Source organism: Malaclemys terrapin, chromosome 7 (genome assembly GCF_027887155.1).
Source record: "Malaclemys terrapin pileata isolate rMalTer1 chromosome 7, rMalTer1.hap1, whole genome shotgun sequence".
In the NCBI taxonomy this organism is placed as follows: domain Eukaryota; kingdom Metazoa; phylum Chordata; order Testudines; family Emydidae; genus Malaclemys; species Malaclemys terrapin.
The window spans coordinates 56,024,580-56,051,074 of NC_071511.1; the positions used below are offsets into that span (position 1 = coordinate 56,024,580).

A 26,495-nucleotide genomic window follows, 5' to 3' on the forward strand; every position below is an offset into this window, starting at 1 on the left:
CCACTGGTATTGGAAGGATCTGATGGATCTGAAATTAAACACAGAATCCTTTGACAGCAGATAGAAAAACTGGCAGTAGAATTTAGCAAGGTCAGGATGGTCAAAATAAAAGTGCATAAAGGGAAAGGCCCATTACAAATGGGAAATGAACAGGCAGATAAATTTGCCAAAGCAGCAGCACTTACTGGAACATTATGGGAATTTATGGAATTATGGGAATTTAATAACCAGGCACAAGTAAAACTAGAAAAAACATTTGATAAAAATAACCAGGAAGGACTGCAAGTATTACAGAACATGCAGGCAAAAAATGTCCCTCAAAATGGAAGGCTGTGCCTCTGATAAAGGAAGGGAATTTAATTCTGGCAAAGCCAGAATGAGCACCACTCAAAGCAGCTCAAATCACCACATTTAAAAAGACAGGTTCCCTTTCTCCCGAACTCCTATAGGAGGAAATATCTGCAGGAACAGCAGCCTCTGATGGCTCCAACCCGCCCAGCCCTTTGTAGTCAGGTAGTTGAATTTTGAAGTAAACTTTTATTATGAACAGATACCAGTTCAGATCAGCACAACCAGCCGCCTGATTCCAAATTAGTAGAAATTATTTCAAAAAGTTTTTCAGTAGACAAAACATGGAGATCTTAGAATGCAGAAACCAACCCCGGGAAAGTTGTATCCCACTCACATTTCAATAGCAACAGAGCTTAGACAATGCACAGATTCAACCTTCCAATCCTTCACTACTTATCCAACACTTGCACGTCCCGTCTCCAGGATACCAGAGGGGCTGAGAACACTGTTTGCAATCCAGTCATTTACCACCACCGCCGCCACTACTAACATGTATATTGGGCTTTCCACACCCTGATCTCACTTTACAAGTATTAATTATGCCTCACAACACCCCTGTGAGGTAGGGTGCTATCCCTATTTTACAGAGAGGGAAACTGAGGCATGGAGCAGTTAACTGACTTGCCCTAGATCTCTCAGTAAGTCAGTGGCAAAGCTGGGAATAGAGCTCAGGAGGCCTGCTGCTCTAGCCACTAGACATGCTCGTGCTTTGTCTACGTCCACCTCTCACTCTGACTCACTTTAGCTAAACTCACAGAGAACACACTTAGGATACAAACATGCCACCAAAGAAAGAAATACAAAGCAAACAAGGTTCTATTTAAAATGATGCATCTGTCCCTTAATCTAACAAATTCTAACTCAATACATTCAAAATCACCTGCACCCACAATTTGATAGTGGTAAATAAATAATTAATAATCAAATTTCCATAATTCATCATAGAAAGAAAAACATCCTGCAAATAGCTGTCAATACTCCTATGTGTATTAAAGAAAGACTTAAGGCACCCAGAGATGTATGCCAATTTACTGACAAAGTGACTGGGCAAACACCGGCGCTGTTTTGTTACTTCCACTCCGCTTCCCCACTGTGTCAGCATTTTTGGATGTGATCAATACTCTTGGGATCTAGAGGCAACGTACAGATTAACCCCTTGCTTTTCTCCTGAGAGGATGGTGGATGCCGTAGCATGTTGTGTCATGTATCTGAACAGTAGGTTGCATCACACAACATGTCCGGATGATGAGGTGAGGGAAGAACTATTGGGGGAGGCCAAATTCACCCAGGGTGTAGACTCCAGTCAGTGGGGTTTGGACCAGGGATGGACCTGGCCCAGGATTATGACATGCAGGTTTCTTTGTATCCGGTTGGATAAAACTATCCACAGCCACCCTATGAGCAATTATAAATCTCAGCGGTGGGGAATCCCACCCAGCCATCCACCTCCCGGGTATAGAGCCCAGGAATTAAAAGCTTCCCGACTGGCTTATCTGCTGGTGGCCTGCTCCTGAGCCCGTTCATCTCGCTAGCTCAGTTAGAGGGCAGGCTGCGCTGCAAAGCTGGACAGTTCTGGTCACAGCAATGTACAGGAACAAGGCCAGGGACGACTTCTTGGCTGACAGCAAGAGCTTTGCGACCGCAGCAAGACATCAGCAGTGCTGTGCTCACCTTGGCCAAAGTGGGAAGGCTGGACCCTGCCCTTGAGGATACGCAGCACAGCTGGGAAGGGGGAAGGAGCATCTCAGCATCATTCCTCCACCCCAGTCCAGCCTTTCCCAGCTCTGCCCCAGGATCCAGCAGCCTGGGCACCTCGCTAGCTTTCACCCAGCACCACAGCACTATCTGGCGAGTGGCTGATGGGAATGCCACGCCTGTCCGCGGCATCTGTAAGTGCTATGGGGTGAAACGCACAAGGGTTTTAACCCTTCCCCCCAATGTCTTGAGGCCTCAGACAGCGCAGTCAGCCTGGCATTAGCCTCCGCTGTCAGTGCTGCCAAGGAGTGAAACAGGCCCCTTCCGTGCCCAGGCCGCGGTGCTGTGCAGCGGACCTCCCTCGCCAGAGCAAAGGCTCTGTCTCCAGGGGACGAATTACACATGGCCCAGCAGCCAGCACCCTGCTCTAGCACCGTGTGTCTGGGGGAGTTACGGGAACGGCCGCCATCAGCAATGGCTGCACCAGCACTTCCCACTGCAGTGTGTGCAACAGGCAGTCACTGGCCCCAGGACATCTCTGATTTGCTTTGGAAGGGGCTGGGAGCGGATCACGGGCCACATGACATGCTTTCCTGCCCCTGGCACAGTGGGGCAATTCAGTCCCATCTCCATCCTGGATCTGCCCAGTAGCCGTGGCTCCACCTCCTGGCTTCAGAAGGGCTGTGCTGGGAAGAGGTCACACACAGCACTGGGCTGGGACCCTGTAACTTTCTCATGCTTTAACCCTCTCAGTGTCCCTGCTTTGGTGTCGGTTTCTATCAGGTACTTGTTAATTGGCTGCAGGAAGCCCATCTGCACAGACACGAGGCTCCCCTGTGTCTCTGACATAGCATCATCCCCGCTTTCTAGCTGGTCACGCACAGGATCAATTCACTTGGATGTGGCCATATCAGTTGCCACTTTGTCTGCCCTGAATCAGCAGCCCTGGGAGGGCAGGAGAGCCAGAGGCAGGAAAGGGGGATTTCTAGGGAAAGAGTCCCTGACTTTGGCTCAACTCTTCAGCCAGCGGCAGGATCTGCCCTGGACAGGCTTTCAACCAGCTCCCTGCCAAGGAGAGAATGAAGCATGGAGGGGTTAGAGGGAAAGAGAGAGATCTTGCCAGAGAGAGACAAAAGAACAAAAAGAAGAAAGAGAGGAGAGGGAGGGCTGAGCGTTAGAGAGACAAAAGGGAGAGAACTTGACAAAAGAAGAACAAAAAGAAGAAAGAGAGAAGAGAGGGATGGAGCTGCTGAGCATTAGAGAGACAAAGTTATAGGTCTTAAATACATCATTTAAAATACATTGTGCAGGAGGGGGTTAAAATCATCATCATCTGAAGCAACCTGGTAGCATTATTCAATGGTTAGTAAATAGAACATAAAACCCTGTGCCCAGCTCGCTTGGGGGGAAATAAAACATGGGGGAAAAAATGGGCCCTCAGCCATTGTGGCTCCCATCGCCAGTCCGAATTTTCCGAGCCAGGATGGTCTCCTTGGAGACCTTCTTGCGGTCGCTGGCCAGCCCCAGGAGGCACATGAGATCAATGAAGGCTGTGGTGAAGTTGTAGTGCCAGCCGAACTCGCTGGTGGAGTAATCGTAGGGGAAGGTGTGGTGGTAATTGTGGAAGCCTTCGCCTGGAACGGAAGAGCAGGGACAAGACACTGTAAATGTATCTGAAGCTGGGTTTGAAACCATCACGCTCTAGAAGCCCCTTCCCCAGGCTCGGGCACCATGTCCCCAGAATGGGCCATCTGTGCCGAATGCAGACTGTGCTCCCCTTGGGGCAGGGACAGCCCCGTGATCCTCCTCCCCTTGCAGCCCATTGACTTTGCTGGGAGCTGGCCCACGCCCTGTGCTTAGCCCGGGCTCCGTGTGCCGAGGCTGTGTCTACACGGAGGGTTTCTAGAAAGTCTCCCAATGTTGGTCTATCCCTGGCACAGCTCCATCAGTGGAAGCGCCAGCGTGGGGTGAGCCTGAGCACTGCTACCACTGGGCCATCGACCCTACTCTGAGCAGGGTGTGACAAGGCAGTGGCGGAAGCGCTGGCTACGTGCGCACTCCCCCATCGACAGGCTGGTGACAATGCACCGGTGAGAGGCCAAGGTGGGGAGAATGTCAGAAAATACCAGCCCTGTCAATGGGACCTGCCTACAAACGGCCAGTCACAAAGGGACAGCACTCGGAGCCAGGCACGCAGCACCCTGACTGGGCGGGGAAAGGCGGGGGGGGGGGGGGAGTAGGGGCTGAGCAGCCCCTGGTGGCTGGCTGTCCTGCTGCTCTCCCCTCTTTCAACACCAGCTCAGACTCCTCAGCCCCAATTGCCCATGTGTAACATCACCCACCAGCCCCGTCTCCTCTGCACCGAGTCCAACACCAGAGGAGGACCAGGATGGTGCTAAGGGCATGTGAGGAGGCCAGGGCAGGCTGGAGGGGAGAACAAGTGAGGGCTGGTTAATCTCAGCACAGGTCCGGCCAGACCTCGGTTGGCTGTTTATCTGACCCTCTCTTGAAGCTGTCAAATTGGGTGAGAAAACTCAGGATATTTCTGGCATTTCTGCTTGTGCCTGGGCCTCCCCTTATTAAAGCCCTTAAAATGGGCCCCCTCAGAGAGCCTAGTGAGGCTTGTGGGGGTTTCGGATTCCTCCTCCATCTCCCAGAGAGAAGCCATCTAGCTTTGGCTGAGCTCCTGGTGAGATCTGAAGTGAGTCCTGGCCCTTCTTGGAGGCTCCATCCATCCATCTTCCATCCCCAGAGTCTGAGAAGCTCAGATCCAGATGGGAACTGTGCAGCTCCAACTCTCGCTAGTGAAAGTCTGGAGCCAGATCCCCAACTCATGTAAATCAGTGGAGTGCTGCCGAAGTCCACAGAGCTATGATACACACGAGCTGAGAATCTGGCGCAGGAAAGCAGTACAAAGCTAATGGTGATTCTGGGCTCATTTTCCCCAGGTCCTCAGCACCTCTGAAAATCAGGACTTGGCTGTCTCAATTCAGAAACCACTGGGCACTTCTGGCTGCGTGTGTCCAGCTATTTCAGAAGCATCATTTCCCAGAGGTGAAAAGAGAGAGCGGGGGGCAATTGTCATCATAACAAACAGGCGGTGAGACCTTCAAGCAGGGCAAATAAATCTCATTTGAGATAAAGAGGTGCTATATGCAGGACACTGGAGAAGATAACCCCACTGCCATATGTACCCACTGACTACAGCATGAGACACTCCAGTGAATGCGCAGGTCTGCAGGTGCGTGGGCGAAATCACCCAGATGGAGTCTATGCGCTTCTGGCCTTCCTGTATGTGAGTGCAGGAACATTGGGGTTCCTAGGGTCAGATCCTGATGTAAATCAGGATAGCTGTATGGACTTCAAAGCAATGCAGATTTACACCAGCTGAGGATCTGGTCCATTTTATGTAATTATGCACCTAAAATTTCCCCTGTCCCACAGTTTTATAAATGGATGTTATTCCTCTTCACTTCTCTCCCAGACTCTCCTGCACCGTTGCTATGCCCTACTGAACAGCTGCTGTGTTCCTCCCCAGACACAGCTGCATTTCAGTGGCGGGTGCAGTGATCTCTGCCTGTCTCATTCACAGTCAGTTTGTGGAGTGGTTTGGAATTAAAAGACACCACCAACGTACCTAAGGCTCCAAATGTGACCAAGCGGTTCTCCCGGGGGTTGATGTTTCGATCATAGGGCCGGTTGCCAAACATATGTGCAGCACTGTTCACAAGCCAGGTGGCGTTGAGCACCAGCACGTAGCGCAGGATGGCGGGAAGGAAGAAGCTGTTGCGAAGAGATTCCCCCCAGAAGCACCAGGGCACTAGGGTTGGGAACAGGAAGCACATGGCCACCACAGAAAGCTTGTAAAACCTGCCAGGAAACAGAATGGGGAGAGAGTTAATGGGCGGGTGCATCCCATGGAGGAGCATTGAGGGGCATGGGCAGTTCAGGTCATCTACCAGCGCTGAGTCTCCGGGGCAGGGGAAAAGATGCTAATTTTAAACTATACAAAGAAAACAGCACAGAACCAGCCCACCTCTGCCCCGGTTTGACCCCTGGAGAAAAAGGAAAACAAGGGCATTGACAGTGTGGGCACAGAAGAATAAAGGGGATAGGCTGGGCACACAATGAGAGCCACACACCCGCTGGCAGGGGTAAGAAGGACCCAGCAGATGAGCTGGGAATGAAGTACAGGTGCTTTGAAGCAGAGCTGCCAGGCTTCCTAGGGCTCCATCTATCATTATTGCTGCCAGGTCACATTTGTACGAGGGGTGTGGGGAGGTGTGCGACAGCTGCCATCTTGGCTGATGCACCTGGGATTAAACCAGGGACCTCCAGATCTCAGGGCATGCGCTGCTGCAGCTCAAGCTCTGGCTCCTTACCTGTGGGCTGCAGCAGACTCCTCTCTTCCGTCTGTCAGGGAACCTGTCACTCACACTGGGGGAGGCCTGGCGCTCGGCTGCCCTGGGGAACTGGGCCGTGTGTGCGCGGTGCGGGAGGGGATAGAAGGAGGGAAACCCAATCCCAGCAAGTGAAAGATTGCACAGGGGGAGACTCGTGCAGGGTGTGTGTGTGCGCATGCTCCCCTGCTAAGGCCGCGGCAGCAGGACATGTTTTACACAAGAGGTTGGCACTGGGCCCTCTGTGCCTTTTCTGACCTCACTTCCTCCTCTCCCATTTTAAAAAAAAGGAAAACATACAATATAGCCCACTGCTGTGCTGGATGGAACTTGTTCCTCATGGATTTCTGCCCAGGTTTGCAAACAATGGCCCCGATGCTCCAAACACACCTGAAGTGTCCCATTGACTTCATTTGGGGCTGGTCACCTGCAGAAAGGATCCGGGGTGACTCACAAGAGGGTTAGTTTTGCTCTGGAGCAAGGGTAGTCAATTATTTTTTGTCAAGGTCCAAATGTCTTGGTCAAGGTCTAGTCAGGTCCAGACTCCAGAGAAAATACAAAAATAACGATAAGTAAATAAAAGATTTTGAGGTCCATTCAAACATGTCTGGCGGTCTGGATTTGGCCCGTGGTTCGCCTACTTACTACCCCTGTGAGAGATTCCTGTAGCCGGATGCCATGCCTCAGAGCCCCTTTGGTGCCCCAGTGATGCATTGGTCAACACCTACCCTTCACCTTGTGCCACAATCACCCTATTTTCTTCCCCTACCTCGGCCGCACCTGGCTCACCTCCTCTGGAACATCACCACTTTGTCGGCCTTCAGATCAGCCATGTCCAGCTTCCGGCCCTTCTCAATGACATCGGGGTGTTTGCGCACCAGCAGCCAGCCAACATGGGAGAAGAAGAAGCCCCGCGTGGCATTATGAGGGTCCGCATCAGTCTCGGAGAACTTGTGGTGGACGCGGTGATCTCGGGCCCACTCGTAGATGTCATTCTGGAATGAACATGGCTGGATGACTCACCAGATCAGCAAGGATAAGAGCTAGGCCACATTTCTCAACTAAAATTTGTTTTTGTTTTAACAGTATTTGGCCAAGTTTAAAAAAAAAAAAAATTTTCACCAAAACATCTCAATTTTCCTTAGAACCTTCCACTTTTATTGAATTTTTTTTTTTAAATTGATCATTTTTAGGATTTGGTTTGCCCCTCCTCAGGTGCATTGCTAACTGATTGGAGAGACAATTGGGTGAAGTCATATTTATTGGACCAACTTCTGCTTGTGAAAGACACCCAGAGCTCTTCAGACATTCAGCTTTGCGTAGCTTGAAAGCTTCTCTCTCACCAGCAGAAGTTGGTCCAGTAAAAGATATTACTTCACCAACCTTGTCTCTCTGATATCCTGGGACTAACATGGCTACACCACCACTGCAAATTACTCCTATTCGTCAGCTTAGCACCAGGGTGGGATTTATTTTTTTAAAGTCAAACAGTTTCAAAAAAGCATTTTTTCCTTTTGAAATGGAAAAATTTCAGTTTTAAAAATGTTCAAAAACAAAAAAAGAATCTTTTGGTTTAAACATAATCTCTAGAGAAAGGTTTATAAATAAAGATTGGTCCATTTCAAAACCAGCTTTGAAAATGGTGAAATGTTCAGAATAAACATTTTTAATGAAATTATGACAAGCACTACTAGTGAAAACGGTTCCCATGTACATTGCCTCTCTCACACAGGAATCCCAAAGCACTTTTGAAAAGCTGGTTAAATCTCATCCCATCCTACAGCAGGGAAACGGAGGCATTATCCAGGCACATTTATGGCACCTGTCACTGCAGAGTCCGAGCACCAACTTAATCTCAATAATATGGGGGATTTCTCCTGACCATCACTCTGCAGGCAGGCAAGTAACGTTATCATCCGTTTTACAGATGGGAAGAGTGAGGCCCATAGAGACTTGCCAAGGTCACACAGGGAATCTGTGGCAGAGACAAAAATTGAACCCAGGTCTCCTGCATCCCCGTCTAGCGCCTTAACCACAAGACCATCCTTCTTGCAGTGAGAGGAAGTGATTTACCTGCAGGACACACAACATGTTAGTGGTAAAGAAGGATACAGGTGCCAGGCCTCAGTTCCAACCACTGGGGTATCCGGACTCCTTTACAGCCCACCACTGGGAGGTGCCAAGTATCCTCAGCATCTCCTGAAGTCAGCATACAGAGGGCGGCATGCAGAGTTGCATGGGTGCATGCCCAATACCCCTCCCCCATCCCAGCAGCACTGAGTCACCCCCTCCCGTGGAAGATGTAGACTCAAGCACAGCTGAGGAGATGCAGCTCTCAGAGGGAAATGTTTCTATAGGAGACATGGTAGAATAATGGAACGTGACTGTCCCCTGCTTCTCTGTTGCATGTGTGGCTGCAGCTGGGGTCTCACTGCTTCGCTCCAAGGCTGAGAACCTGGGAAGAGGCAAAAGGGGTTCCTACCTGAAAAGCCATGGAGTTGGCTATGGCCAGAAAGATCCTGAGGGGCAAGCTGGCTTTGTAGGACCGATGGCTCCAGATGCGATGCGCTCCTGCTGTTATCCCCAGAGCACTCAGCAGGAAACACAGGAACCCTGGACGCAAGAAGAGGGGGTGTCACAACTGCACCTCAGATAGAGGTCAGAATTCACCCCTTGGACACTAGGCCTCGTGCCCTTACCTTTTCTGGGATGGAATCCTGGGATTCCCCCACCCTCAGACCAGGCTCTGGGCTACAGTACTCTGTGGATTAACCATGCTTACCCAGCAGGTCCGACCGGGCAGACCTGCGATTCTTTCCTTCGGGAGCTGTGTCCAGTGGTGAACACAGTGACCAGACAGCCTTCTTAAACCAAAGTGTTGTTTAGCCTTTGTATGATTTAATGGTAGCAGCAGGAACAAAGCACAACATGAGAGAAAAAGGACTTAAAGCAACAAGAAGTTGATGCACGTCTTCATGGCTTCTGATCCCTAAGCACATTCTAAAGTCACGGGGACACAGATCATAAAACCATTCCAACCTACGTCTCTCATACAGCTCTTCTAAGGCAGCAAGGCCCCCAACCTTTGCCCACTTGCAGAGGTTCCCCCAGCTAGCTGCCACCTCCATATATGTCATCCCCTTTTTCCTTCTAAAATATTTTCCCATAAGTAGGGCCCTATCAAATTCACAGCCTATTTTGGTCAATTTCATGGTCATATGATTTTAAAAATAATACATTTCATGATTTCAGAAATGTAAATTTGAAATTTCACAGTGTTGTAATTGTAGGGGTCCTGACCCAAAGAGGAGTTGGGGGGGGGGGGGTATGTGTGTCATAAGGTTATTGGGGGGGGTGATACTGCTAGCCTTACTTCTGCACTGCTGCTGGCGATGGCGCTGCCTGCAGAGATGGGCAGCTGGAGAGCAGCAGCTGCTGGCTGGGAGCCCAGTTCTGAAGGCAGAGCCGCTACCAGCAGCAGCGCAAAAGTAAGAGTAGAATGGTATGGCATTGCCACCCTTATGTCTGTGCTGCTGCTGGCAGGGCACTGCCTTCAAAACTTGGCACCTGGCTAGCAGTTCCCGCTCTTCAGCCACCCAGCTCTGAAGGCAGTGCAGAAATAAGAGTGGCAATACCATGACCCCCCCCTAAAATAACCTTGCAAATCCCCCTCCAAAACAACCCTCTCTTGGATCAGGATCCCCAGTTTGAGAAACACTGGTGTCCCACCATGAAATCTGTATAGTAGAGTAAAAGCACACAAAAGACCAGATTTCACAGTCTCTAACACATTTTTTATGGCTGTGAATTTGGTAGGGCCCTACCCATAAGCCTGGGAGCCAGCTGAAATGTAAGGAGGAAGGCGCCTATAATTTGACCATGATCCCCAGAGACTGCAGCATCCCTTTTGCTGGAGGCCTCTATGGCAATCTTCAGGGGGGCCTAGATTCAAATCACAAGAGACAGGCATTGATATCCCCACCCCCTTAAACCAGGGAAGCATTTCAGCAGCTATGCCCCCTGCAGAGCTGGCATTCCTGATACTAGCCCCACTTACTGGATCCCTCGGTCCCTGGCTCCTCACTTGTGCAAGATCCAGTTCGTGCTCTCTCTGTGGTTCTCGTTCCGCCTGCTCATGCTGGTGCTGCTTCTCCTGCTCTGCTCTGGCCTGATACCAGTCAGCAAGCTGCTTGGCCTCCAAGGGCAGCTTTTCTCTCTCAAGCTGCAGCTTCTCCTCCTCCAGCTGCACCTCCTCCACCCCCGCCGCTGTTGATTTGAGAGTTGGGCCATTCTGGGCTGCAAGAGAACAGGAACCTTCGTCTAGGTCCTGGGCTGGTGCTGGTGCCCCATTCTGCCTACAGTCATCATCATACAGCAAAGACACCAGCTCTGACCTTTCTACCTCTTTTGAGTTTAGCTTCCTCTCTTTGCGCAACTTGATTAACTGATCTGTCCCGAGCCGTTCGGAACTCATGCTTCCCTTCTGCCCTTCCCTACTCTCTTCCCAACCCGAACACAAGCCCCTTTTTCTCTTGCTTTTTCCTTCTACAATACTTGTTTTTACTGCTGTTGTCACTTATTGGAAATTCACCACTGTCACAATCATCCCACCAGGCTTCCCCCAATAAGTCACATTTACCGGGCTGGCTGCACGCTCTGACCTCTTCCTGGCCTGAGAGCACCACCTCAGGCCTTCACCTTTCCTGGGGTGGAATCATACAATTCCCCCTTTCTTAGACTGGGCCTGGGGTTACAGCACCCTGTCCATCGGCCGTGCAACAGATCCGACTTGGTTCTGCACCAGTAGTTCTGTCCTTCGGGAGCTTGTGACCAGTGGAAAAGAGAGGAAGAATACTAAGAGGCCAATATGGCTGCATCGGGAGCTCTTCAGTGACCTGAAAAATCAAAATAGAATCCTACAAAAAGTAGAAACACTGACAAATTGCTCAGGAGGGGCACAAAAGGACAGCACTGGCACGTTGGGACAAAAATCTGAAAGGCTAAGACACTACTACAGCTAGCAAGGGACATAAAAAGGCAATAAGAGGTTTCTACAAACAAGAGAAAGAGGAAGGAAAGTGTAGGTCCACTATTAGTGTGGACGGACAGTTAAAATGGACAGCACCAGGAAGGCCAAGGTGTTTAATACCTGTTCTGCCTCAGTATTCAGTAAAAAGGTTAACTGTGACCAGATGCTTAACACAATTAATAATAATGAAGAAAAAGGAACACAAGCCAGAATAGGGAAAGAACAGGTTAAAGAATATTTGGATAAGCTAGATGTAGTCATGTTGGCAGGGCCTGATGAAATTCATCCTAGGGCACTTAAGGAACTAGTTGAACCAATCTCAGAGCCATTAAGAACTCCTGGAAGATGGGTGAGGTCCCAGAGGAACAGAGAAGGGCACAGAGAGTACCTAACTATAAAAAAGGGAACAAAGAGGACCCAGGGAATTATAGACCAGTCAGCCTAACTTGGATATCTGGAAAGATAATGGAATAAATTATTCAACATGCAAGCACCCACAGGATAACAGGGTGATAAGTAATAACCAACATGGATTTTTCAAGAACAAATCATGCCAAACCAACCTAATTTCCTTCTTTGACAGGGTTGTTGGCCTAAGGGATGGGGGAAGCAATAGATGTGATATCTTTATTTTAGTAAGGCTTCTGACACAGTCATGACATTTTCATAAGCAAACTACAGAAACGTGGTCTAGATGAACATACTGCATGGTGGGTGCATAACTGATTCAAAAACTGTACTCTAAGAGCAGCTATCAATGATTTACTGTCAAACTAGCAGTCACATCTAATGGGGTCCAACAGGGGTTAGTCCTGGGTCTGGTACCATTCAATATTTTCATTAGTGACTTGGATAATGGAGTGGAGAGTCTGTTTATAAAATCTGCAGATGACCCAAAGCTTGGAGGAGTTGCAGCACTTTGGAGGACAGAATTAGAATTCAAAATGGCTTTGATAAATTGGTCTGAAATCAACAAGATGAAATTCAATAAAGACAAGTGCAAAGTATTACACTTAGGATGGAAAAATCAACTACAACATGGGGAATAACTGGCATGGTGGTCATACTGTTGATACGGATCTGGGGCTTATTGTGCGTCACAAATTGAATATAAATCAACAACGCGATGCTGTTACGAAAAAGGTAAATGTCTTTCTGGGGCGTGTTAACAGGAGTGTGGTATGTAGGACCCAGGAGGTAATTGTCTCGCTCCACCTGGCTCTGGTGAGGCCTCAGCTGAAGTATTGTGACCAGTTTTTGGTGCCACACTTTAGAAAAGATGTGGACAAACTGCAGAGTCCAGAGAAGAGCAACAAAAATAATAAAAAAGTTTTAGAAAAAGTGATCTATAAGGAAAGGTTAAAAAACTGGGCACGTTTAGTCTTAAAAAAAAAAAACCAAAGACTCAAGGGGACCTGATAATAGTCTTCCAATATGTTAAAGACTTGTATAAAAGAGGATGGGGATCAATTTTCTCCATGTCCACTAAAGGCAGGACAAGAAGTAATGGGCTTAATCTGCAGCAAGGGAGATTTAGGTTAGATGTTAGGAAAAACTGTAAAGATAGTTAAATACTGGAATAAATTATCAATGGAGATCATGGAATCCTAATCATGCAGGTTTTTAAGAGCAGGCTTGACAAACACTTGTCAGGGCTGGTCTAGGTTTACTCGCTCCTGCCTCAGCGGAGTACGGTGGGGTGGGGGTGGGGGGGTAGGCTGTACTAGATGACATCTCAGGATTCCTTCCAGCCCTACATTTTAATGATTCTATAATCAAATCCACAGTGATGGTTACAATTACACACAAATGGAATTCATACTTAACACAGACATATTCCCTAATCTGTCACAGCCTCTGCTTACCCCATACCAAGGTGACAGGCTTTGCTGCAGGTATCAGCCACAAACCGTACAAGGCCCCTAAATGCAGCAGGCTCATGAGGATGATGTTCCTCCAGACGTATCTCCTGGCAGGCTTGGGGCCCTCCTTCTCACAGTAGCTCTCGTCAAAGATATCGTCTGTCATGCCCCGGTCTCCTCCCAAGTCCTCTTGGTTGGACAAGGCCTTCTCAATGCCTGCTCCCCCATTCCTCGTCGCTCTGGTGGTAGCAGTGGTGGTGAAGGAGGGGAGATCCTTGGAGAGCTAGAGTTGGGAGGGGACATTAAAAACAAACATTGTGATGGTTACAATCCGGTTCCCACCACAAGGATCAAGAGGGGCTGGCTCTGGGCTGCTGATCCACCATCACACCCATCTCCTAGGACAGAGGGGCATTAGGAGCAGGTCTCCCCCAGCCAGGGCTGGCTGTCTCACTCAGACAGTGCCTCTCCATCAGAGCCCCTCTCCCCCCCATCATATCCTGAGAGGGGGTGTGGGGAGAGAAGGTCATTAAAGCAGCCTCTGAATGGTAGCAGGACTCAGTCTCAGGTTCTCCAGCCAGGCCCAGCAGCACCCATCCAATGACATGTTGTTCTCCTGCGGTGCAATCAATCCCTCACCCCGGGGTCAGTAAGAAGCCTAGATACCACTTCATCCCTAGGCACCACTCAGAATCTGTTGTGCCCTGCACAGGGGTGGATCTCAGCCCTGGGGCTTTGGGGGGCATGGAGAGTGGGAGCGAAGGTGTTTAAAGACACACACTAGCAGAGATCCCCTTGAGGGTGCAGGGAATTGCTCTCATTTGGCTTGGTCAATGAGTGTTTTACATTGATCACTCAAAGGTCCCTAAGAACTTGGGCTGGGCTCATTTCTTTCAGCCACCGATAAATTACATCATGCAAACCAGCAACAGGGGGAATGAGATTCATAATTTGTTCCTGGGGCTGCTCCCAATACCAATTCTTTGCCTTTCTACAGCCCCTTCCAATGGAGAATCTCACAGCAGTTCAGACATTACTGGGTTAAGCCTCACAACCCCTTTGTGGTGTCTTTTCACCTCTCTCTGCCTTACTTTTCTTGTCTGTTGAGCGGGTAGAGTGATACTGGCTGACATCAGTAAACCAACTTGGTTTAGAGGGAAAGTAAAGGCAACTATAAAACCATATTTTATATATATATATATATACACACACACACACACACACACACACACAGAGTAACTCCTCGCTTAATATTGTAGTTATGTTCCTGAAAATTGCTACTTTAAGCGAAAAGATGTTAAGCGAATCCAATTTCCCCATACGAATTAATGTAAATGAGGGGGTTAGGTTATAAACAAAGAGTTTAATATTGTACACAGCAATGATGACTGTGAAGCTTGTTTGAAGTGGTAAAGTCAGAGGGTGGGATATTTCCCAGGGAATGCCTTACTGCTAAATGATGAACTAGCACTCGGTTGAGCCCTCAAGGGTTAACACATTGTTATTAGTGTAGCCTCACACTCTAAAAGGCAGCATGAATGGAGGGAAGAGACAGCATGGCAGAGAGAGACAGAGACACAGTGTGTGTGTGTGTGTGTGTGTGTGTGTGTGTGTGTGTGTGTGTGTGTGTGTGTGTGTGTGTGTGTGTGTGTGTGTGTGTGTGTGTGTGTGTGTGTGTGTGAGAGAGAGAGAGAGAGAGAGAGAGAGAGAGAGAGAGAGAGAGAGAGAGAGAGAGAGAGAGAGATGCACATTACCCCTTTAAGTATGCAGACCCCACTCTATAGACACTGCCTCTAAGTAGATCAGCAAGTTGAGACAGCAGCTGCTGCCAGCAAGCTCCCTCCGTCCTGAGGCCTGTCCTATCCCTGCCCTTGCTCTGTAGAGGTGGGGTACAGGACCAGGGGAAGGGGGACACTCTTCCCCCACCCTCTGCACAGCAAGCAGGAGGCTCCCGGGACGAGGTCCAAGTCAGAGGGCAGAAGCAGCACTCGGAAGTGGGGGGAGGGACAGCTGAACTGCCCGGCAATTGATAGCCTGCTGGGCGGCCACAACTTAGGGGAGCTGATGGGGGGGCTGCCGGTCCACCCTGGTTTCAAGCCCCCACCAGTTAGCTACAACGGACTGCTCTTCCTGCAAGCAGTGGACAAAGCAGGCAGCTGCAAAACAACATAAGGGAGCATCGCACAACTTTAAACGAGCATGTTCTCTAACTGATCAGTGACGTAACAACGTTAATCGGGACAATGTTAAGTGAGGAGTTAGTGTGTGTGTGTATATAGTGGAAGTTGGTACTAAAGAGTATAACTCAGAAATTAGGAATTGTAGAAAATTGATAAGGGAAACAAAAGGACACAAGGAGACATCTATGGCTAACAGAGTGAGGACAATAAGAAGGAGTTTTTAAAATATAGTGGGAACAAAAAGAATCCTGAAAATAGTATTGGTCCATTACTAGATGGAAATGGTAGAATTATCAATAATCATGGCAAAAAGGCAGAAGTCTTCAATAAATATTTCTGTTCTGTATTTGAGGAAAAAACAGATGATATAGTCTCATCATATGGTGATAACATTCTTTCCATTCCTCTAGTATTCCTGGAAGATGTTAAAAGGCAGGTACTAAAGTTACACATTTTTAAATCAGCAAGCCCAGATGACTTGCATCCAAGAATTTTATGAACAGCTAGCTGAAGAACTCGCTGAACCATTATTATTGATTTTTAATAAGTCTTGGAACACTGGTGAAGTTCCAGAAGACTGGAAGAAAGCTAATGTGCCAATTTAAAAAAAATGTAAACAGGATGACCCAGGTGATTTGAGGTCTGTCAGCCTGACATCAATCCTGGGCAAGATAATGGAGCAGCTGATACGGAACTTGACTAATAAAGAATTAAAGGAGGGTAATGTAATTAATGCAAAACAACATGGGTTTATGGAAAACAGTGTCAATGATACTAACTTGATATCTTTTTTGATGAGATTACAAGTTTGGTTAATAAAGTTAACAGTTTGATGTAATATACTTAAACTTCTGTAAGGCGTTTGATTTGGTACGGCACAACATTTTGATTAAAAAACAATATAAAATTAACATGGCACATATTAAATGGATTAAAAACTGGCTAACTGATGATTCCCCATTTACAGCTACATTTTGAGATCTATCACTGAGCCTGCCTGTTTTCAGTGGAGTCCCGCAGGGATCAGTTCTTGACCCTATGATAAAAATGTTAAATAGCAATCACCTGGAAGAAAACAAAATCATCACCGATAAAGTCTGCAGATGACACAAAAATTGGGGGAGTGGTAAATAACAAAGAGAAAAGGTCACTGACTCAGAGTGATCTGGGTCACTTGGTAAACGGGGCGTAAGCAAACAATATGCATTTTAATATGGCTAAATGTTTACATCTGGGAACAAAGAATAGAGGCCATAATTACAGGATGGGAGACTCTATCCTGGGAAGTAACGACTCTGAAAAAGGATTTTGGGGCATGGTGGAGAGTCAGCTGAACATGAGCTCCCAGTGGGACGCTGTGAGCAAAAGAGCTAATGTAATCCTGGGATGCATAAACAGGGGAATCTTGAGTAGGAGCAGAAACGTTATTTTACCTTTGTATTTGGCCCTGGTGGCACTACTGCTGGAATCCCATGTCCAGTTCTGGTGCCAACAATTCAAAAAGGATGTTGATAAATTGGAGAGGTTCAGAGGAGAGCCACGAAAATGAGTAAAAGATTAAAAAAATATTCCTTATAGTGATAGACTCAAGAAGCTCAATCTATTTAGTTTACCTACATGGGGAATAAATATTTGATAATGGGCTCTTCAGTCTAAAGAAAGGAAGAACATGACCCCATGGCTGGAAATTGAAGCTAGACAAATTCAGATTGGAAATAAGGCGTAACTATTTAACAGTGAGGGTAATTAACCATTAAAACAATTTACCAATGGTTGTGGTGGATTCTCCATCACTGACAATTTTTAAATCAAGATTGGCTGTTTTTCCAAAAGCTTTGCTCTAGGAACTATTTTGGGGAAATTCTCTGGCCTGTGTTATACATGAGGTCAGACTAGATGATCACAGTCACAAACTCATAGAATCACAGGACTGGAAGGGACCTTGAGAGATCATCTAGTCCAGCCCCCTGCACGCATGGCAGAACTAAGTATTATCTAGACCATCCCTGACAGGTGTCTGTCTATCCTGCTCTTAAAAATCGCCAATGATGGAGATTCCACAACCTCCCTAGGCAATTTGTTCCAGTGCTTAATCACCCTGACAGTTAAGAAGTTTTTCCTAATGTCCAACCTAAACCTTCTGGACTTGGAATCTTTGAATAAGTGCTTTGAGATCTCTGGGTGAGGAGTGCGGAGGATAAGGATAGTGTTGGGTGCTCCCACTTAGAACTTGGAGTTCACACTTCTTGGCTGCTGGTCAGTATCATTATCCTCCACATTCAGAGAAGAGAAATCGAGGCACAGAGAGGCAAAGCAATTTGCCAGAGGTCACATAGTGAGTCAGTGGCACAGTTAAAAATAGACCTTAGGAATCCTGGCTCCCAGTTCCCCTGATACAACCATGACACAACATTCATTCTTCACATGCTCTACCCCTCTGTACTAGCAGAAATGCCAGATCACACTAGCATGATGAAAGGATCACGCACAAGTGACCTCACTAGGCAGGATCTTTTCATTAAATCTGGAGTAACTTCTCCTCCTCTCAGCCAGGCGTGATCACTGCCAACGTGAGTTGTGGGTGCTCAACACTCCTGAGAATCAGCCCCAATGGGCCTCCGCTGCCCTTCACCAAGCGCAATCATTTCTACCCATGCAAACTGGGTGTAAGGCCACTACCCAATTACAATGGCAGGTTCCAGCCCAATATCTTTGGAGATACCAAGGACGTCTGAGTGCTGTAGCTGTGAAGGCTATTTTGTATCTTTGGTGGCAGGGCAATAGAAGCTGGCCCCACTGTGATGCAACTTCTTGACGGAGGCATTAAAATCAGACCATGCAACTTACATGACCACCAACTCCTCCCTTTCCTGGGGCAGAATCCAGAGGCTCAGGAATACCTTCCTGCAGTGACTGTAGCAGCTGAGAGCCTCACTCGGACATACCCTACATGCCTTGCCTACTCCCACAGCCATTTGGAATTAAACACATTCCCCTGCACAAGGAAGAGCCTGGCCAAAAAATATCCTGTCGCTTTAAGCGAGGGGCTCTGTCTCTTCCCCTCCATCCCTCTTCTAGTTGCACAGGGAACCTTCATCCTGGTATTTCCTAACTTTTGCATGCTTGAATTTACACACAACTACTACATTAAAAGAACAGCATTAAGGTTGCAAGTTCACAGGTTTTTAAAAACAGCAAACTGAAAAAAATAATAATCAGAATTTCCATCATACCAAGCCAGTTCCAATTCCCCCCTCCCAGATCCCTGTCTGATCGGTCTCCCCCAGCTAGGGCTCCAGTCACCCCATACCCATGTTCCTGTCCCCTCGGTCTCACAGTCTCCTTCCCTGGGCTCCATGTCCAATCTCAGTGCACCCCTTCCCCTCCCCACATCAGCTCCTTGGTTAGTCCCAGTTCGCCTTGTGCACCCTGGCTCCTTATCAGGTCTGTCTCCCTCCCTCGTTCTCCTAACCCCGCTGGCTCCCAGTTCCAGCCTCCTTGCCCAGCCAGCCCCGGTCTCCCCCAGTCCCTCCTCTGATCTCAGTCTGCCCCCTCCCCTCCCTGGCCGGCTGGCCCCCTGGCTCCCAGTCTCAGTCTTTTTGCTGAAACAGTCCCAATATCCTCTGCTTCCAGCTCCTGACTCCTAGCCCAGCCAGTTCCAGCCCGGGACCCATCCTCTTGTGCGCTCTGCTTTGGAATCAGGCAGCTGCCTCCTCCACACTGCCTGGGGCTGGGTCCAGCAGAAGGGTCCCCGAGAGCACAGGAGAGCCAGGGTCTCTGCTCCCGGCCCCAGCCCAGAACAGCCGAGCCGGAAACTGCAATAGCAAAAGCCCGACTCTGTCCCCGCCCCGCCTGGAGCATGCCCAGTGCAGGCATCTCCTGGAAATAGAGCTGCGTAGTCTCTCCCCAGTATGTGCTAACTGGTTTTTTTTTCCAGCGGCTCCTTCTAACCGGGTCAGATGGGGGGGGGGGGATTTTCAGGGAGCTGGAGGAAAGGCCCGTCCCCGACACAGAGGCGCCCCAATTCCAATCGCTGCTCCCGGCCGGGGGGCTAGGGCACCTGGCTCAGAACGGGAGCTGTTACCTAAGCAAACAGCCTGGCTTGCCCATGGCTCGGTCTCACAAACAGCTGGGCCATTTGGGCGGAAATTTTCCCGAAAAGTTCAGCCCGAGCCAGCCCCCTGGCACGGGAGATTTAAACCCGAGTAGTCACCGCCTGGCAAAGTTCAAAGCAATTGAAAATAGGGTGTGAGCAGCACCCGCAGTGCCAGGCGGCGCTACTAGCCCATCATGCCCCCTTCACACACACCTCGGTTACTGAGGTGGCCTGCCCGGGGCTGCGGAGAGACGCCACAGCCGAGCTTACCTTCTCCTCCCGAAGCAAACGCGCAGCCATCCGAAGAGAAACCTGTCTGGGTTTGCTCGCAGCGCGCTCTGATCGCCTCTGCAGGAGCCGCGCTGATAGATGCGTTCTGCGGATCAGGCGCTGCGCTGCACCGCCTCCGGGGCTGACACGGGGGGCGTGATCCGGGCCCCTCCCAGGGAGATGAACAGGGCTGTGTCTCCCTGCCTTGGCTTGGCTTGGCTGGCTCCGGCTCCCCAGCCTGAGAATTTTCAGCTCTCTGTGCCCTGGGCTTGCAGCCACCCCCGCAGCGTGTATTAGGGCTGTTGTTTTCCTACGACATTAACAGCTCAGGGTCCAGCCCTGCAGCTTGCTCCTAAGGAGGCGGCTGGAGAATTGCTCGTGATGCCTTCGCACCTGCAGAGTCGCTCTTCGCCTTCGGCTGGGGGAGGGGGTCTTCAGCTGCCCGCCCACCTCCCGGATCTCAATAGGTGGAATAGCTCACTCCTGACAATTACCATGGTCTTGTCTAAAAATGTGATGTAATTAATGTCTAAGTAAAGGGTGTTCACCAGATAATTGTGTAGGGAATTGCAAAGGGTCACCCCTGTGTCAGTACTATGGCTAATGCTATGTTGTCTACCTTTCAGGACCCAACTTGATGCTCACTTAAGTTAATGGGGTTCTTTCCATTGACTTGAATGGTCATTGGATCAGGTCCATAATGCAGCATTCCTTCTCTTTCTGTACATATTAGCTGAAAAAGAAGAACTCTGCCATTGAATTGTCTAGGTTTTCGGGTCTATGAATCATTCAGAAGGTGATATGTTTTAGGAATGTTGTTTCAGCACTGATAGCTTATGATGAGGTATCAAGGTTACATTAGTAAAAGTATATGACCTCTCCAAAAGAAAGCTGTCAGTACAAATATTTTAATTGACTTCAGTGAGCATTGAAGAGATTTACAATGAAATTTTGAGTCTGGTTTGTTTTCCGAAGTCAAGAAACAACACTGCAGATCATAGGCCAAATCCTCAGCTGATATAAACTGATGTGGCTCCATTGACTTCAACTGAGCTATGTTGATTACACCAGTTCAGAATCTGGTCCCATAATAATCTTTATTTTAAACAAACCAGATTAGTCTACTGCAGAGGTTCTCAAACTGTGGTCCACAGACCACCAGTGGTCCGCAAGCTCCATTCAGGTGGTCCACAGATAGTTCCCCCTAAGGTGCGCGCCTGGGCGGCCACACACAAGAAAATGAAGGGCCACCCTCCTAATTAGTGGAGCCACGCAGATGTGGCTCCACTAATTAGGTGTCTGGACCCTGGAGAAGACGCACATGTAAGGTGAAGTGGTGGCCTTGGGGGGAATAGGAGGTAGGTGGGAGGGGGCAGTGGGGTGAGAAGAGGGGGTGCGGGGAATTAGGGATGTGCAGGGCTGCAGCGGCCAGAGAAAGAGGTGACTTTCCCCAGTTCCAGGAACGGCCCTCCTTCCCAGCCTCAGCTCTCTGGCTGTTGTGGTGGGGAAGAGATGCCCCCCCCCACCCCCCCGCATCCTTCCCAGCCCCAGCTCAGGGGCTGCTGCGGCAGGGGAGAGAGGGCACATCCATGGCATTAGAAAGGTAAGACTACTGATATTAGTTGTGTGCTTTTACTTTTTTATATAGCGCTTTTATCCAAAGTTTTACAATAGTTAGCTAATGGTACAAACAACATTTGGAAAGATCATTAACTGGTCTGCTGAGACTCCCAGCAATTTTCAAGTGGTCCGTGGAAAAAAATAGTTTGAGAACCACTGGTCTGCTGTATATAAGAGGGATTTTCAGAACAGTATGTAAGAGCAGGATCATGATAATTATTGTGAGGCTGCAGGTGATTGAGCAAACTGTAAATCAGTACCACAGCCCTATTGATTTAGTCATAGCTGAGGTGAATTTGGGGTCAGGAGTTCCATATGAGTTTGTGATAAATGGTTGAGCAATAAGATATTAAATCTGGAATTAATTAATTAAATATTTGCTTAAACATGGACAAAATTAGCGTAACATGGACAAAAGTTGAAATTCTTTCTCTTATTCACATGAAATTATAAAAAGTGCAGAGGCATCCTTCTGGCTGGAGGACATGCGGTGCCACTTAAGCCCCTCTGTGCCACTGATTCTTGGCTTGTCCTAGGTTCAGTTGCGCAGGTCTGGCTGCAGCTTCCATCTCAGCCATGTCACCAACACAGGCTGGGGGGGCTCTCCCTACCTGGTGTGATCTCCTGGTGTTATGCGGTGGAAACAGCAGTCACTGAAATGTGATAACATTCCTGCTAACCCTTCCAGGGTGCTGGGGCTCACAGTTCCAGATTTTCAAACGTGCTCAGCACCCAGCAGCTACCTCTCTTCTGAGGGGGGCTCTCCCTTCCTGGAGGGAGGGGGGGGGATATTGGGTGTAGAATCGGAAAACTTGGGGGGAGGGGACTTCTACTGAAAAATGTCAACTTTTTGTCAACCCCTGCCCCCTCCCCCCCCCCCCACAAAACTTTTGAAATTTTTTGGCTGAAAATTTCATTTTTTTTTTTCAAAGAAATCTCATACTTGTCCTCAGAAAGCAGATACTTTTTTGCTCCTCTGGGTTTACATTGAAAGGTGACCAGCAAAAGGGGAAAGAATTGGACCTGTGTCCTTTTTCCTTTCATTGTGATGGGGGACAAGACCTGAGAGAAGAGTGTGATGGTTTTTTTTAATGAAAATTTCTGATCTCCTCTAGCCTGGAACACTCTGTGGTGCATGGAGAACTAGTGAAATTGTGACATCCCAGGAGGCAAGAGAGCGAAAGCTGAGCTGGGGGGAGGGGAAGAGACTTTTAATCAGGGTCTTTAAAACTCTTTGTTAATTTTTTGTTAACAACTTTGATGGCTAATGAACACTGGGAAGAAAAGAAGTCTTTGTTAAAGATTCAACAGCCTCACCCCTTATGAGGTGTCAGCGCTCACAACAAACATCTAAAAACTCTCATAAGTCCTTGTGGAAAAGCAAGGAGATCTGACTTGACCTTTGTGGTATTTTTAAGGTAAAAATAAGAAGGAAATGCCTTCTGTTCTATCCTATCTATCTATGCTATGCCCAGCTATTTCCACGGCATTTTCATGCCCTTTGTATCTCTGACCCTTGCTACCTACAGGCAGTTTAGAGTTTATTGGCTATCTGCTTTTTAGGGATTGATTTCTTTGCACAGTTATGCACTGTATATAGCCTATTCCTAGTGCCTTGTTACATAGGTGGGGAAACTGAGGCACGGAGAGGTGAAGTGATTTGCCCGAGGCTGCACAGTGAGTCAGTGGCAGAACTGGCCTCAGAGCCCAGAAGTTCCTGGCTTCCTGTCTGTTTCATGCACTACTCAATACTTTCACTCAATAAACTGTCCCTTCCACGAGCAATAGATACCTATCCACACACCAGGAATGTATCTCCATGGACATAGATGCACAGCCACTAGTATGGCCAACTCACCCATTCACACATCATGAGCCAGGTCCCACAAAAGCATGAGCTTATTAAACACAATACAATGCTGGGGGCTTTTCATGGGCTTTCTGGGTTTTGAGTCTTTGGAGTGGACTCGGGTCCCATTTTCCAGATTTTATCTGCAGCCACGAGGGTTAGAAACTGACTTTTTAAGGAGAGCTGAGATTCTCCAGGATCTGGGGGCTTTAAGAGAAACACCAAATATCATGAGACTTCCTATCAAATCGCAGGAGTTGGCAAAACAGCTCCTGCCACTCTCTCCAATACCACATGTGTGCTTCCCCACTAGACAGAACAAACAGCTGCCCTATTAACACCCTGGGTCCCATAGATCCATTGGGCTCCCATGCGCCAACTTCTCTCTGGCAACGTGGCTGCACTGGAGTTGTGTTACTAGGGCTTCCCCAGTGGACACTGTCCCCAGGGACCACCCTTAATGGAAGCTCCCCGAGCAGAAGCTGCCTGTGAGGGGCTTTGCAGGGCTAGTGTGGGGGCAGGAGCTGGTTCCTGTCTCCCCCAGTCTGCCCACTCCTCTGCAGGATCCCAAGGCCGCAGACTGGCTTGGGATGCAGCCCAAGGCTCTACAGTTCTCTGGCAGAGGGCTGCCAGGTTTGCAGCTAGATAAGGGATGACTTAGAGCGGATGAAATCATCAGTCCCACATTGCAGGGCCCTGGGGGAGTAGCTCTGACCCAGGTGCCAGGCTGTCCCTAGCCAATGTGCCCGATGTGGCTAAAGTTCCCACGATCCACCCTGTTATCTTATCAGCACTTATAATGTGCAGCACTAACAGACGGGTTATCAGAAAGTACCGTATTTTCCGGCGTATAAGACGACTGGGCGTATAAGACGACCCCCAACTTTTCCAGATAAAATATAGAGTTTGGGATATACTCGCCGTATAAGACTACCCCTCTTCCAACGCACACCAAAAAAAAAATTAAAAAAATATCAGATTTGATTTCAATATGGTAATTTTAATTCAAATGCTTATGACATGCAGGTACTTAGCAGGAAAACTGTCACTTATAAACATAAGGCTGTTTGTCATCAAACATGTAAACATAAAACAGTGCAAGTGGATTAAACTTTTCCTAATTCACTCTAAAGCTGAAAGGAAGGATAAGACAATAAACCCATGGGAGCTGCCATGCTGTTTGTTTTCTAAGCTGTCAACCAAACTGGAACTGATGATGATAGGAGGAAGATAACAAACAAGAGAGAGAGAGCAAGTGCCGGGCAAGTCCCTGGCGAGTTAGCAAAGCCCATCATAACTGCAAGCTACGGTATTTTTACAGGTTTTGCTGGCGTGACAGTTTCCCTTTAAAAGCCTTCAAAATCCTCCTGTTCGTCATCTGATATCATAAGTACATCAATGACATCTTGTGATACATTTGTAAGGCAGTCATCGTATGGATCGAATTCCGTATCAGATGGTGTGGTCTCAGCTTCGGCTTCCTCTTCATCTTGCCACAAGTAGTCGTCCTCCATACCATCTAATGAATTTGATATGCCACACTTCTTGAAAGACTTGATTACTGTTTCTGCATCAATATCATTCCAGGCTTTTATGACAAACTTGCACAAAACATCCAACTGTGGAGCACGCATGTTTCCTCCTTTTGTGAATGACTTCGCCGCTAACCATCCATTCATTCCACTGTTCTTGAATGCGATCTTTAAATGGCTTGTTTAGGCACACATCCAGTGGCTGTACCAACGATGTCAATCCTGCAGGAATAACTGCCGCATCTGTGTTTAGTCTTGCAAGCATTTGCTTGGGGCTGGGAGTTAAATGAGCCCTGAACATATCCCACACCAGTAGACTACATTTTTGAATAAGTCCACCTGGTCGCCTGCTCCATACATTATCAAGCCATAGCTTTACCCCTTCTTCATCCAGCCAGCCTTTTTCATTCACATGTACAAAACAACCAACAGGGAACTTGAATTTCGGCATTGTTTTTCTTTTAAAAATAATCATTGGTCTCAGTTTGGCGCCATCAGCTGTGCATCCTAGTACCACTGTAAAACTGGACTTCTCATGTCCTGTTGTTTTAATTAAAATGGTTTTTTCACCTTTTTGGTGGACAGTTTTATTTCCAACCATATCAAAATTCATTGGAGTTTCATCCATATTTCCAATACTACTTAACGCATAGCCATGTTTAGTGCGCTGTTGTATTACGTATTGATGGAAACTATTTACTTTGCTATCAAGATCTGCAGGTAATTTTGGGGCAATTTTCATCTTTTGCCTCAGTACCATATTATGCCTTCCCATGAATCTAGTACACCAGGATACAGTGGCCTTAAATCTGTTGCTGTGATCTGGGTTAGATTTGGCCCACTGAAGTGCAAACAAATGTATTTTATTTCATGTCACTACATAGCCGTTTTGGCGATGCTCATTCACCATGTCTGCTACATGTTTTTCGAGTTCTGGCCAATGTGGAGTGCCTCTTCTTAATGCACACTTACCCCTTGGCATACTCTTTAATGCTTTTTCATTTGCTTTCCAGTCCCGAACCATCTTTTCTGTTACTCCATATTGTCTTGCAGTAGCGCAGTTATTATGTTCCATGGCAAAGTTTACAACTTTAAGTTTGAAACTGGCTTCATATTTCTTTCTTCTTGCTGGTGGAGCCATGATGGGGTTTTGACTGTTGGACATTTGTATACTGTACTGTATGTACTGGTGCTATACTGTATGAACAGGTACAGATACTGGTGCTGTACTGTATGTGGTACCCAGTATACAACAACCAGCCAATCACGGCAAGCGATGTACCTTACCGGCGATTGGCTGGTTGTTGTATACAAAGCCTGCTTGGATTGGTCAGCTCTCCCTGCCTGCCCAGCCCTCCCTGTCTCCAAGACTATCAGAGCGGTAGCGCAAACACGCCTCTTTCACCCGTCTGGCCCGCCCTTGTATCCTATTACCTCCTTCGCTGCCTCTCAGATCTCGCACATGTGCGCCTGCGCTGCTTCACTGCAGTCCTCAGGAGCGAGATCTGAGAGGCAGAGAAGGAGGTACAGTAATAGGATACAAGGGCGGGCCAGACGGGTGAAAGAGGTGTGTTTTTCTGGGCACAGCGCCGCTCTATCTTTTTTCCATAC

At 48.1% G+C, this 26,495-nt stretch overlaps 1 protein-coding gene across 1 annotated transcript; it reads right to left on the reverse strand.

Annotated features, from left to right (window-relative positions):
* Positions 1-517: 517 nt before the first annotated feature.
* On the reverse strand, positions 518-20,103 carry LOC128840405 (acyl-CoA desaturase-like). Its single transcript, XM_054034321.1, has 6 exons — positions 19,884-20,103; positions 13,341-13,620; positions 8,929-9,059; positions 7,236-7,441; positions 5,684-5,916; positions 518-3,680 (listed from the first exon to the last, which is right to left on the reverse strand). The coding sequence occupies exons 1-6, from the start codon at positions 19,911-19,913 to the stop codon at positions 3,484-3,486; spliced, it is 1,077 nt and encodes a 358-aa protein (XP_053890296.1). The 5' UTR covers positions 19,914-20,103; the 3' UTR covers positions 518-3,483.
* Between the last annotated feature and the right edge of the window lie 6,392 nt (positions 20,104-26,495).